Raw genomic sequence first — 12132 nt, forward strand, 5'->3', positions numbered from 1 at the left:
TTGAGGGTTCGTTTTTTATTGAATTTTGTCTTTTAAAAAAGCACCAGTTAAATCAATGTCAATTACATTAAAACATGCAAGTTTCAGGACTAATCACTTTCTCTCAGCCTCCTTTGTTTCCCAGATACTTCAGGGAGAACCCCATTGATTACCTGTCCTTCTCAGCAGCAAACACTGCCTGAGACCAAGGCCAGGAATGGGAGGGAACTGCCCCTCTTCCACGGTTGAGCCAGAAACAGCAGCAATGGGCCCCAGGAGCAACACCATCGCTCGCCACCACGTTCCAGCCCTAAGCCTTTTGCCAAAACTGGGAGAGTGTCAAACTGGGCCCCTCCTCTCCAAAGGCTCTTTAACACGTTCTAATCCCCTCCTAAACTGTGGCTAAATGACTGATATAAGATGCCATAAGGGTAAGCTAGAAGGGGTTTGGAAAGATCTTTCTCTGATCTTCACTTTCCAAAATGGATGAACATGGAAAAATGTTGTCCTTCTGCCTACAGCATAGACGCTGTCCTCTGCCTGCATTGAGAGCCCTGGCAAAGCCTTCTCCTCCCTGCCCAGCAGCAGTGTTCTCCTACCATCCTGAATCATGATCCTGAGGACTCACAGGCATCACATCCCCAGGATTTTTATCAAGGTACTCTGGCTTCACTCCACCGTATCTTATTATATAGGACAAAGCCATTAATCAGCTGTGTGCCCCCCTCTCCCCTGCTGCCGCAGACAGCGAATGCGATCATCTATGAGCCTTGCTGCTATCCGTCTTTCGGTGCACAGCTTTGTGGATCTGAGCAGAGGATTTGATTACAGCCACGGTACCAATCATACACAGTGTTGGATGTCCTCTGCTGCCATTGAACTCAGCGTCTTAGACATGAGGTTCAATAAGGTTGTAGATACACAGGACTGATCACACAACACTATTTTTTAGCTTTGATTTTAAAATTAGGCTAGAAGAATTAGACTAAACAGAAAGTAATTTTGTATTAAACACCATTATTAGCTTTGCTATCTGATGAAATCAGAACAGTTCCTTCCACATCATTCAGCAATGATGAACCAATCCCAAATCAGGAAAAAAAGCAGACAACAGCATTAAGGCTTAACCTGTCAAACTGACTTGTGTTTAGGTCTACCTTTTTAGGACAGGAGGCCAAACTAAAATACGTGTCCTATTACAGGTATATTTATAGGCCAAGTCAAAGCAGCTGTGACTGCAAATCACACTGCGTAAACAAGGAGCCACTTAGATAACACATCTCCTTCACAATTAATCAATACAACTAAGAGCAATGCCTACGACATGCATTAAGGAGAGCAAGAGCACTTTTGCATGCAAATACCAGACTGGTTCTCCTTAAAAACAACCTATAACTGCTGCAAGCAAATGCCTCGACAGGATTTTGTTGTATTTACGGCTGCAGCGATCGTTCAGTTTTTAAGCCGATCTCTTTGCCTTCTCGGTAAGAAGTGATTGGAACCTTTACCTGCAAAAGCTGCATCGGTATTTAAGCGGGTGCTTTACTCATTGCTTTTATAAAGAGCAATTATTTAGGGTGACCGCTCGGATTAGACGTGCATCCCTGCGGGGCGGGACCGGGGGAGATGCCAGCCCCGGTCCCGCCCCGCCGAAATGGCGGCCCGTCTGTTCCGGAGGATGCTGGGGAGCCACCGCCGCCGCCTCCTTCTCCTCCTCCTCCGCTCCCCGCCGCGGAGCTCCAGCAGCGGCTGGGCCGGCGGTGGCACAGGTACCCCCTGCCCGGAGCCTGGGAGCGGGGGGACAGGGCAGGAGCCGCCCTTCCAGGGGAGGGCATCCCCGTCCCCCGTGTCCTCTAGCCGGTTGGCAAGGGCTGTCAGCCTGCTGTGGGTATTTCTCGTGAACGGGCAGGCTAAACTATAGGTTTTTATAGGTAAACTGTAATTTTCAAAATCCTATTTTTCCCCCAGTTTACCTCTGCATCACAAGACATGAGTCCAGGAAAGCGTTCATCCCTCAGGAGCTGATTTTTTTCAAGGATTCTATGCTGATGGGAGATAAGCGTGGAGATAGTTCCCCACCTCAGACTTCTCGATTAGGAAGGAATGAAACTATTTTACTTATTGTTTTTCAGCCAATATATTAATTCTGTGCCAATCCCATACCACCACAAATGTTCTGCATGGTGTGTGCAGACTCACAGGAGGTGTTGCTGGAGGTTTGCACCATGATGGGTGACTCCTGCTCTCCTCTTGTGTGTCCCTCACTTAACTATGGCCCCATTTCTCTTGGGCTGTAGGTGTTGCTTTCTTCCAGTATTCCTTCTCCGAGTTGCTTTTCACTGAGGCCTGTGGAAGTTGGTAATCTTTAATAGCTCATAAATGAGCGTTACTTCTGGTTTCTGAGGGTTTCCAAGAGGCAAATTGCCAAACCCTTCAGTGATCTGCCCCAGCAGGCCAGCAGTTTCTGCGCTGGGAGAGTGGATGGTTCCTCTGGTTGTAGGTGCCCATTCCCATTCAGAGCCTTCCCAAGTGGTGTGCTGGAGCTGCTCTCTGCACGTAGCACACAGAATGGAAAGCAGATGCAAAGTCCTGCACTCGCCCCTGCCTTTATGTCCCTGAACTGCCCTCCTGTGCTCTGTCTGTACCCACAGAAACTTTGGGAGAATTGAGATGATGACAGAAAGCATCAACAGTCTAAGTTAAAATGGTGTTTAAAATAATACGATTATCTTTCTGTATCTAACTGAAGACACGAGCTCTCTGACTAAAGAAGCTGAAGCAACTATTACTACAGACTGGAAAAAAAAATTGACTCCAGAGCAATTCTATGTTACAAGAGAAAAAGGAACTGAACCGGTAAGCAAAAGCACTAATTCTGTCCAAGGTTAAGCCACCTCCTCTGCCTGCTGGGCAGAGAAAAACCTGCTTTGGGAAGCTGTCACCACTCCGTTGCTTCACAGGTTTTCCCCTGCCTTCCTGTGGATGAAAGTTAGACTCAACATACCAGAGCGGGTTGATTTTGTTCTGACCCAGGCTGGTTTGCAGATGAAAAAACATTCTGCATTCTTTTCATATTTTGGTTTTTTTTTCAGGGATACTTGCTGCCAGCTCAGCCGTCTGTGTGGCAGTAATGGAGGCCTCTCCAGAGGGGAGAGTGAAGATCATATTTTTGTCCCGTAGTCTCCTTTTTTTGACCATATGTAGATTAGCCATGGAAATCTTATACATAGCACTCCATTCAGGAGCTGGGTTGTCCTTCATGTGCCACATCACCCACCCATCTTGTCCCTGTGCTTTGCTTCCTAATGTGATGGAGGCCATGTAGCGTTGTGGGTGGAGAGCCAGCGTCCCTAGCCCAGAGCCAGGGATTCTGTGCGCACGGAGCATGTACTGTGGGATTAAATCATGTGAACCATGCCCAAATCCTTATCTGTAAAATAAGGATCCCAATTCCAGACCATGCAGGGAGGAGGAGAGTCCCTTTGTAGATCCACTTTGAAGTTGTGGCACTCCATAGCAGAGCCCTGGTCTTTGGGATCCTGCACATTTCACAAGTTCCTCGGAGGTCATGACTCTGGCCCTGGTACCTGGATGATTTATGCATCTGACTGGTCTCAAAGTTTCTGGGGGCAGGGGGTAGTCTTCACTATTAATCCAAAGGCATCTTCCCCTTCATTTCTTTAGGCTGCTAATGTTTGTTCTTCAAAGCCCCCCTGTGAAGCCTTCTTTTTATGGTTTTTCTTCTGTTTTGAATCTGATTCCTGCATGCTTGTTCCAGATGGTGAGCTTTTAAAGACCTGCATTATTAACTTCTCTTTTTTTCTTCCTTTTTAAAAAGCCATTTAGTGGGATCTATCTGAATAACACAGAATCGGGAATATACTACTGCGTGTGCTGCAATGCTCCACTGTTCAGGTAACATCCTTTAGATTTCCTATCATCCTTATAATGTCCTAACAGTGGCAGGAGGGGCAGTGTCTTTTCGTGAGAGGAATGGAAAGTGTAAGTCAGAAGAACAATCCTTTGGCGCCAGAGTGCTCTGTGTAAAATTTCCAGAATACCTGTGGTGATACAGGTACATGGTATGCCCTTTTCTTGAGCATATGAGGCTCTCCAGTGGCCAGCAGACAGTAGTTGCTACCTTAGGGCCTGCCTGTTTCTCCTGCCACACACACTGTCCTTTTTGGTTGATAATAATTCTCTGTGTAAGAGGAACCTAAGCCGCAAGCTGCCACAAAATACGTGTATCTATGCATAAGTATTGCTGTATGTTTGCTCTGTTCTTGTGCTCTTCCATAGTCACATTCTGCCACTCGTGCTACTGGGCTAGAGACCTTTGGTCTGCCTTAGTCTACCTGTTGTTATGTTCTTACTGCTGGGTCCCTCGTACTGGAGCTGAAACCTCCTCTTCACCCCCACCCCCTTCTTGTTTCCTAAATTAAATTCCACTATTTTTGCTTTTTTGGTTGCATCTACTTTTTAAAACCTGACTGTGAACGACTGTGCTATTAACCTCTGTGCTCTTTACAATACTATATATTTTGCAAGTTCATTAAAGTCTAAGTAAAAGGAAATAGAGTGCCTCGGAGTAGGATGTGCAGAGGGTGTTCTGTTCTCTGTAACTGAACCAGGAAAGACAGTTCCTCATATTTTTGACCTAGAAAATAGCCTTTTTTTTATTCTCAACTGAGAGTTCATTGGAATATGGCTGATACGTCCATTTTTGTGAAGACCTTAAAGGATGCTTCACAGATCAGAACTTCAAATGGGAAGCTGAGGAACAAGGGGTCTGGATAATAAGAAGAGGGGAAATATGTATTTAAAAATAAACCAAAACTAAGCAATTACATAGTAAAATTGGAGGCTGATAATTGTGAACAGTTAGTTTTTCTTTGGCCAAGTACAGAAAACTATTGTTGTGCAAATGAACATTTGCTTAAATATATCTTCTTCTGTAGAAGTTTGCTAATAAACACTTAAATAAATTTATTTATTTAATGCAGCATTGCAGAATATTCTGAAGACAAACACAAAACCTAAAAATACCTATGGAAAATTCAGATAAATGAGAGAAATTTTAAATTACTAAACTGTGGAAGAGTTCCTTCGATTCCTTCAAATGTTCCTTCAATTTAGGCATCCTTTATATTAAACAATAGATATTGACAAGCCAACATGAAGAGAGATGAGCACTGGAGGGAGTTGTTTCTGCCGCTAAGCTAATAACAAAACAACAATATAACCAAACAGTCGTGCTGCTTTTTGCAGTATCCAGCTCTCAGAGAATACAGGTACTTTAGTTTAAAGCGTAAAATAATGCTGAGCCTTACAGGCTGATTCAGGGATATAAAAAAAACCCCCAAACTTATGAAAAAAGCCTTTTAAGAAAATTGAAAATTATTAAATGTGCAAAATGGTCTGAAAATATATTTTCCATGAATGCATTATGTTGTGGAGGACACTAACAATGAGGGGAAAAAACGGTATGTGATAGGAGATTCATTCATCTTTTTTTTTTCCTAGTGCATTAAAAATGTTCTTTCTTTTTCAAATGCATTAGATCATTAGCTACAGGTAAACATGAAGCATTTCCTCCTTTCTTTCAAAGTATACATGCATGTATACAATTATACTAGAGTTTATTACTTTCTGTTACCAAATATTAATTTGAAAGAGCTGGAAATACATGGAACAAACCCCTAACCTTTACAGATAGCAAATTGTGGTGCTTTAATGAAATCTCAAACCTTCAGCGAACCATAAACCTACAGCTGAGATCCATACAGCAAAAAGCACTTTTTAGAATTATCTGGATTCCATCCAGGACGACTGAAATAGGGATCAAAGTAAATGACATGTGCTGGAGGAATGGTGTGTCGAAGGCTAATCTAATGCATATGTTTAGGGAAAGTCCATTTATCCATAAATTAAGTGGTGAAATACTTCAAAGGACAAATATGATCTTGAACAGCAATATTTTTGGGTACTAAAATGTTTCTATTAGGGATAATAAGTGATATTACTGTTAGTAAAACCACACAGAGGCCATTTCTGTTGAGAGCTATTTTAACAGCTCAAAAGATTGATCCTTTAGCAGTGGAAAACATCTACAATAAACTTAAGTATTGTGAGTGGCATGTAAGGCATGGAGTCAGTCAGGGTCAGATCCAAAACCCACACAGCATTAACAACCTTCCTTGACTCTACAGGGTTTCAGAGGATCCTCGTATCTATGTATGAATAAGCAGAAGAATCCCTGTGAGAAAAAATTAAGAGTTCTGACTGAAATCTTTTGATAATAAAAAAGAAACAGCACGGGTATATGTCAGGGAAACTCAGAAGTCATGTATGGACATTTGTGTTCCCCCAGGTTATTCTCCGGGGTTATTCTCTGTGGCTGGTAGTCACATTGTTTGTGTGGTTTTGTAGCAGGGAAGGCAAGGAGCCCTCTTTGGCTGGAAAGAAATAGGCCTGGAGCCCTAAATACCTTCTCGTAGAAATGCAGAGTCTGCAAACTGCAGTTGCTTCGGTGCAGCCTGCTTCTGTGCTGTGTCCTGTTTCTTCCCAGTGTTATGGAGGGGAGGAGGTAGGAGAGCATTCCTCATGGGTCTTCGTGGATTGGTGTAAAGGACCGAGCAACAGCCCGCACAAAACCTAGCCTTTGGTCATCCTGTGTGTGTAAATCCTCTTTTATTTCCACAGTTGCATTGCTCAAAGACAGCCCTGTACAGTTAATTATAAAACGCATGCTGAAGCTATTCTTTGGGTTGGATTTTTTAAGCTTTTTGCCCAGCTTGTTTGTCTTGTCTTTCTAAAAGGCCATGCAAGTAAGATTTTCAGGTTTTTCTTCACTGTATTAATATCCCACCAAAATATACATGATACATACTAGATATTTTGCTTTGAATTCTGTATTGATTAATGGACTAATAATCCCCTTGATCACAGAAAAGCTGCTGGTGGTGTTGGTGTCTCCATCCACCACTAGATGCCAGTAAGAGCATTGGGTTTGTGAGACTGGGATAAAAGATGGGAAATCGTGAGGAAACGGTTGTGGTGGGTCTCCAGGCCGCTTATCCTAGTATTACATGAGTCTGCCTTTGTTTCTCGCTCTAACTCACCCTAAGTCACTTTTCACTAGAAGAAAGTATTTCTTGCTATCAAAGCTTGCACAACTTTAAATAGGAGGGATTATCTCATTTCTGTATGCTAATCCCAAAAATATTTTCTGATCATATTTTCCAATATGCTCTAGGTTTTAATATGCAACTAAACAGGGTTGGTAATCCTGGATGTTAACAGGAGGCACACACAAGTTGACAGTCTGTAGTACTGTTTCTGATGGCTGCGATTATCTCTTGGGAAAAATAGAACTTTGTGCCGTGAGGATTTGTCATTGGTTGATTGATGGTTTGAGTAAGGCTCTGTTTGATTTTCCAAACCGGTTTGATGGCTGACTGCAAGCCGAAGCCATCATCAGACGTGAGCCTGATCCAGTGGGGCAACCCAGCCATTTTCCATACTTCATTTCTTCTTGTAAACTCTCTTCTCTGAGGTTGTGCTGTATTGGGCCAGGCTTTGAACTGCAACTTTGCAGGTGTAATTCAGCTAAACAATTTGCTCAGTTGTTGGGAAAACCTTTTTTCAAGATTTATAAAATGCCAACCTGTCAGTGAAATGGAAATGGTGAGGCAAAAGCTCCTGTTGTGGGCTGATTGAGAATTCCCTGTGGAAAAGAGCTTCCAGCACAGTTTGATGCCAGTGAGAAAACTTCTACTGTGCCAAATATTATTAATAGTAGTACAAGACAGGGATGAGGAAAAAAGCCAATGTTCTTATTAAAGCCAGACGATTTTGTAACATCTCTGTTATTAATTAACAAGAAGATCTGGTTTCCACTATAGCTCAGAAAAGAAGTACAATTCTGGGACTGGATGGCCATCATTTTCTGAGGCTTATGGTACTTGTGGCAGAGATGAAAGTAATACCAATATCATGAGACGACAAGATAACTCGTTGGAATCAACTAGAACTGAAGTTGTCTGCAAACAGGTATGTTTATTTTGGAGGTGATACCCAAAGACCCAGATGTTAACAGGTAAGTTTTCTTTGTGCTCATGAATGAATCTAGCTAAATACAGCAGTGAGAATTACGATATCACAGGAACTATTCTGGCTCACTTCTTGATATGAAGCAAATGAGTAGAGTTTGAAATATCAACTATAGGCAGTTGGTTTGGGGTGAAGAAAATTGTGTGACTGGGGAGAGTAGTTGTGTAAGTATAGCCAAGGGCTGGAGTTTAGACAGAAAATTTATTTAGAGGACATCAGGTGAACTGGAGGATGTGACAACAGACAGTAGAAGAGACTCTGAGATTTAGTCCATGCATTTGGCCCATCACAGGGGCAGTCCTTCCTAATTCAGTCCTGCTAAATGTTTGCTGAAGCTGTTCTTTAAATGTCCAGCAATGGAGAGTCCACAGCCTTACTAAGTAATGAGTGGTAACCTTCATGTCTTCCTACTGTTGGGTAGACACTGGGGAAAACACTGATTTTTCTTTGCAGCAGTTGAAGCTTATTACTGTTTGCCCTGCAAGGCGTTAGTGGTGCCTTGCACCTTCACAGCTATCTTCTATGAGTTCTCTTATTTCACAGAAGCCACCCTTCTATTTTGTGTAGCTATTCTGACTCCCTCAATCATCTCTTTTCTAGACCAGAAAGGGCCAGTTCCTTCAACTGGTCCTTTTTATGCAGTGTTTTTTAGAGCAGTGATCGTCTTGTTGCTCTATTTTGCACTCCTTCCAACTGATCCTTTTCCTTCTTGAAGTACAGTGCAAAGCTGGACCTAGCACTGCAGCTGGGCCTAGCCTGCATCAGAGATTAGAGGCTGTTTAGGTACGTTGTAGGTAGTGTTCCTGTCCTTACACCTTTGACTTTCCACAGCCCATGACCCATACTTGTTTTGGGACCTGCTGTAATACCCAGGTCCTTTTCTAAAGAACTGCCACCCCTAACCATTTCTTCCCAACCCTAAATCTGTGCTGTTTATTACTTTTGTTAAGGTATAAAAGTATGCAATCAAGTTTAATGAATTGCATCTTGGGCTTTTTTTGTGTGTGTGTGTCTCTTTTTCCAAACTGCTAAAACTGCTAATACTGCCCTCCAGCGTGCTTGCAGCCCCTTCTAGCAGGATTAGGTATTATCTGCAAATGTGACAAGCATTTGCTGTAGTCCATTACCATGGTAGAGTTCATGTTTGCAGTTATATCCAGCAAGCACCTTTCAAGAACACCAGCTGGAGAAAACCTTCCAATTTTATAATGACCCACTGATAACTATTCTGAGTATAATTTTTTCCCATCCGTAATTTTGCAGGGGAAATCCTCAGCTGACCTGTGGTGAGAAGGACCTACAGTGATTGTCTCAATTAACTTGAAATTTTCATTATATATTGAGATGTCTCAATCCTCCCATTTATTTCCTATTCTTTCTTTCACCTTTTGACTTCCTCTTCTGGGATCTGCTTGTTTGGGGACAGATGCTCACCCACTCGCCAGAGGTGATTAGTCCAGGATGTATTTCTAGTCCCTTGCCAAGACTCCCCCACCCACACAACTCAACAGTGAATTCATCATACAGGTTTCTTAATTCAGGATAGCATAGTAGGTACCAGCATAATGTTGGTCCATAACTGCAGTGGTAATAATGGTACATAATTTCTGTTGCAGTGTGATGCCCATCTAGGCCATGTGTTTGATGATGGTCCCACAGCTTCTGGGCAGAGGTTCTGTATCAACAGTGTTTCACTAAACTTCAGACCCGGCTCTGGTCAGTGAGAAGTGGATCTCTGTGGCTTACAGAACATCCTTTCACTGCTTGTACAACAGGCTTGTGAAAAACTCTCACGCTTTTAATATAGAACTCAAATTTTAGTACTTATGCCATTGTAGCTTTGCTTTCCAGCTATTATCAGTGTTGATAAAATACATATTTTTGTGGTAACTCTTCAGCAGTCTGCCTTTTCATGGTTAGTGTGATGTAAGTGTTGATCTGTTTGTTGTATTTTTTTAATTAAAAAAAATCTATGCAATAGTTCACATTCATAACTATCATCATTAACTGTACTGAGGCTGCTGAAATGCTCTCCTGAACCTGACTTTGCCTTCACCCAGGAATACAGGTGTACATGGCTGATCATGCCAGAGCTTTTACTTCTGTAAAATCATCATATCCTTCTAAAGGGACTGAAAATAACATGAATCTCCAAATAAGGTTTGAGGGGTTTTTTTCCCCCTGACGTGAGAGAGACCTTTAGCCAAGCCAAGTGACTTTTCCATGAACCCATAAAAGCAAAGTCCTGAAGGAGGGCCTAATTAAAACTGTTCTAGTCAACAGAACCAGTGGAGACAGAGAGTCTTTCTTCTTTTAAATCAATTATTTCAATTGTGTCCAATAGCAGAGCTGAAGTAGGGTTTGCTCCAGGAACTTCCTCTTATAGAAATAATATTATAATAATGTAACAATCTGTGTAGTATCTCTAGACTTCTGTTATCAATTGTGTATTTAAGAATCTGAAAATAAAAATGGATGTGAAATTTACTGCATTTCGCAGGAAAATGTCAGCATCAAAAAACATGTTCAGTAAGGTGATGCTTTTGTTGAAAACATGCCTTGTTTTTTTCTTCCTTGTACAAGTCTGTAAATACTTCTGTATTCTCCCAAGCATTGTCACCATGGTTTGCTGTAACAGGAAATAAATCGTATGTTTGTTAAACTGAGCTTTCCTGCTTTCAGATTTTTTTCCAGAGAAAATAATCTCTGAGTCAGAACATCAGCTTCACTAAACTGGCTGGGTTGAAATGCTTCCCTGCTGAGAGTTACTAGGCAACATCTCATTTGGCTTTACCTATAACAGGCTGTTTCCATTCTCCCCACTTCTGTTGCCTCAGTAATAAAAAGGGTGTGTTCATTTACTAGTGTAGTCTTAAAACTGTTTAATGTTTTCAGAAAATGGACATCTTTTGCACTGAATTTACTTTGCTCCTTCGGTCTTGGAGCTCTGCAGTTTTTCATTCTCCTGTACTTTCTCCAGGAGAACTCTACAATTCCGTAACTTTTAAAAACATCATATGAAGACAATGATCACTACAGCCAACCTCAACCAGAATGGCACAAAGGCTACCAGAGGTGTGAAGCAGCATGAATGAAGCAGACGCTGCTGCTGGTTTTATGTAGTGTCATAGGTGGTGATGGTCACATTGTCATCAGAGGTGTCTGTTAACCGCAACAGCATGTGCTTGCTGTGTCTGTGCTGCAACATCCTCTGCCATGCAGAGATGCCCTTGCATCACCTATTGCTATTGCCTGCCTCCTCTGACCAGAATGTACATGCCCAGCCTGCTTAGGTCTCTGCTCCCAAGAGTCTTCACAGATTGTACAGAAATCACTGTCCTTGCATATTCTGAATTCATGTACCCCACTATGCTGATATACTTTCATTCACTGGTGGTTTTTTTTTCCTTAAAAATCTATTGCACAGCTACTGGAAAGGGGGTTTGGCCTTTACAGACATTCTTTAGTCAGGCAGCCCTCTCCCCTCTCCTCACCTTTCCCATCAGGAGAGGGTTGTCTCAGAAAGGAGCGTGACTAGGTGTCCCCAGCTGGGCTCCTGTGTTCAGCCAGGTGCTGGTGCAGAAGCCAGCACCTGCCTGAGTACAGTGACTTTTGGCTAGGATACCAAATTGAAATGCTCCTCATTTCTGCAAATGGCAGAAAGTAGGAAGAGAACTGGCAAAATTCCTGTGTCTTGCCTGTCCCCACAGATACCAGGTCTCACTGACACCTTCTGAGAATGATATTGAATGCCACACAAACAAAACAGACATGGAGCCAACAAAACAAGTATCCACACACAGACATGTGTGCAAACCACACTTGAATGTATATGGTTGGTGGAAACCAACTCTTAGTGAACTGTCAAGTTAGTAACTGACAGTTACTAATAATACTATAGTATTACTGACAGAGGAAGCTTGCCTGAGCAGAGAACACATTTATTTTACACCTATAAACATCATTTTATGCAACTGGACATTTGGCCTAAGCAGCAGCTGGTGCCTCCTTATTCATACAGCAGGGTGACCTGAGGAAAGA

General features: G+C 42.4%; 1 protein-coding gene across 1 annotated transcript; it reads left to right on the plus strand.

Annotated features, from left to right (window-relative positions):
• Window positions 1–1633: 1633 nt before the first annotated feature.
• MSRB2 (methionine sulfoxide reductase B2) lies at window positions 1634–10757 on the plus strand. The gene is made up of 5 exons (XM_074892398.1): window positions 1634–1748; window positions 2729–2835; window positions 3818–3894; window positions 7884–8031; window positions 9708–10757. Exons 1-5 carry the CDS (start codon window positions 1634–1636, stop codon window positions 9813–9815), a joined length of 555 nt encoding a protein of 184 aa, XP_074748499.1. The 3' UTR covers window positions 9816–10757.
• Window positions 10758–12132: the final 1375 nt, after the last annotated feature.

This window comes from Strix uralensis, chromosome 1 (assembly GCF_047716275.1).
Source record: "Strix uralensis isolate ZFMK-TIS-50842 chromosome 1, bStrUra1, whole genome shotgun sequence".
Taxonomy (NCBI): Eukaryota; Metazoa; Chordata; class Aves; order Strigiformes; family Strigidae; genus Strix; species Strix uralensis.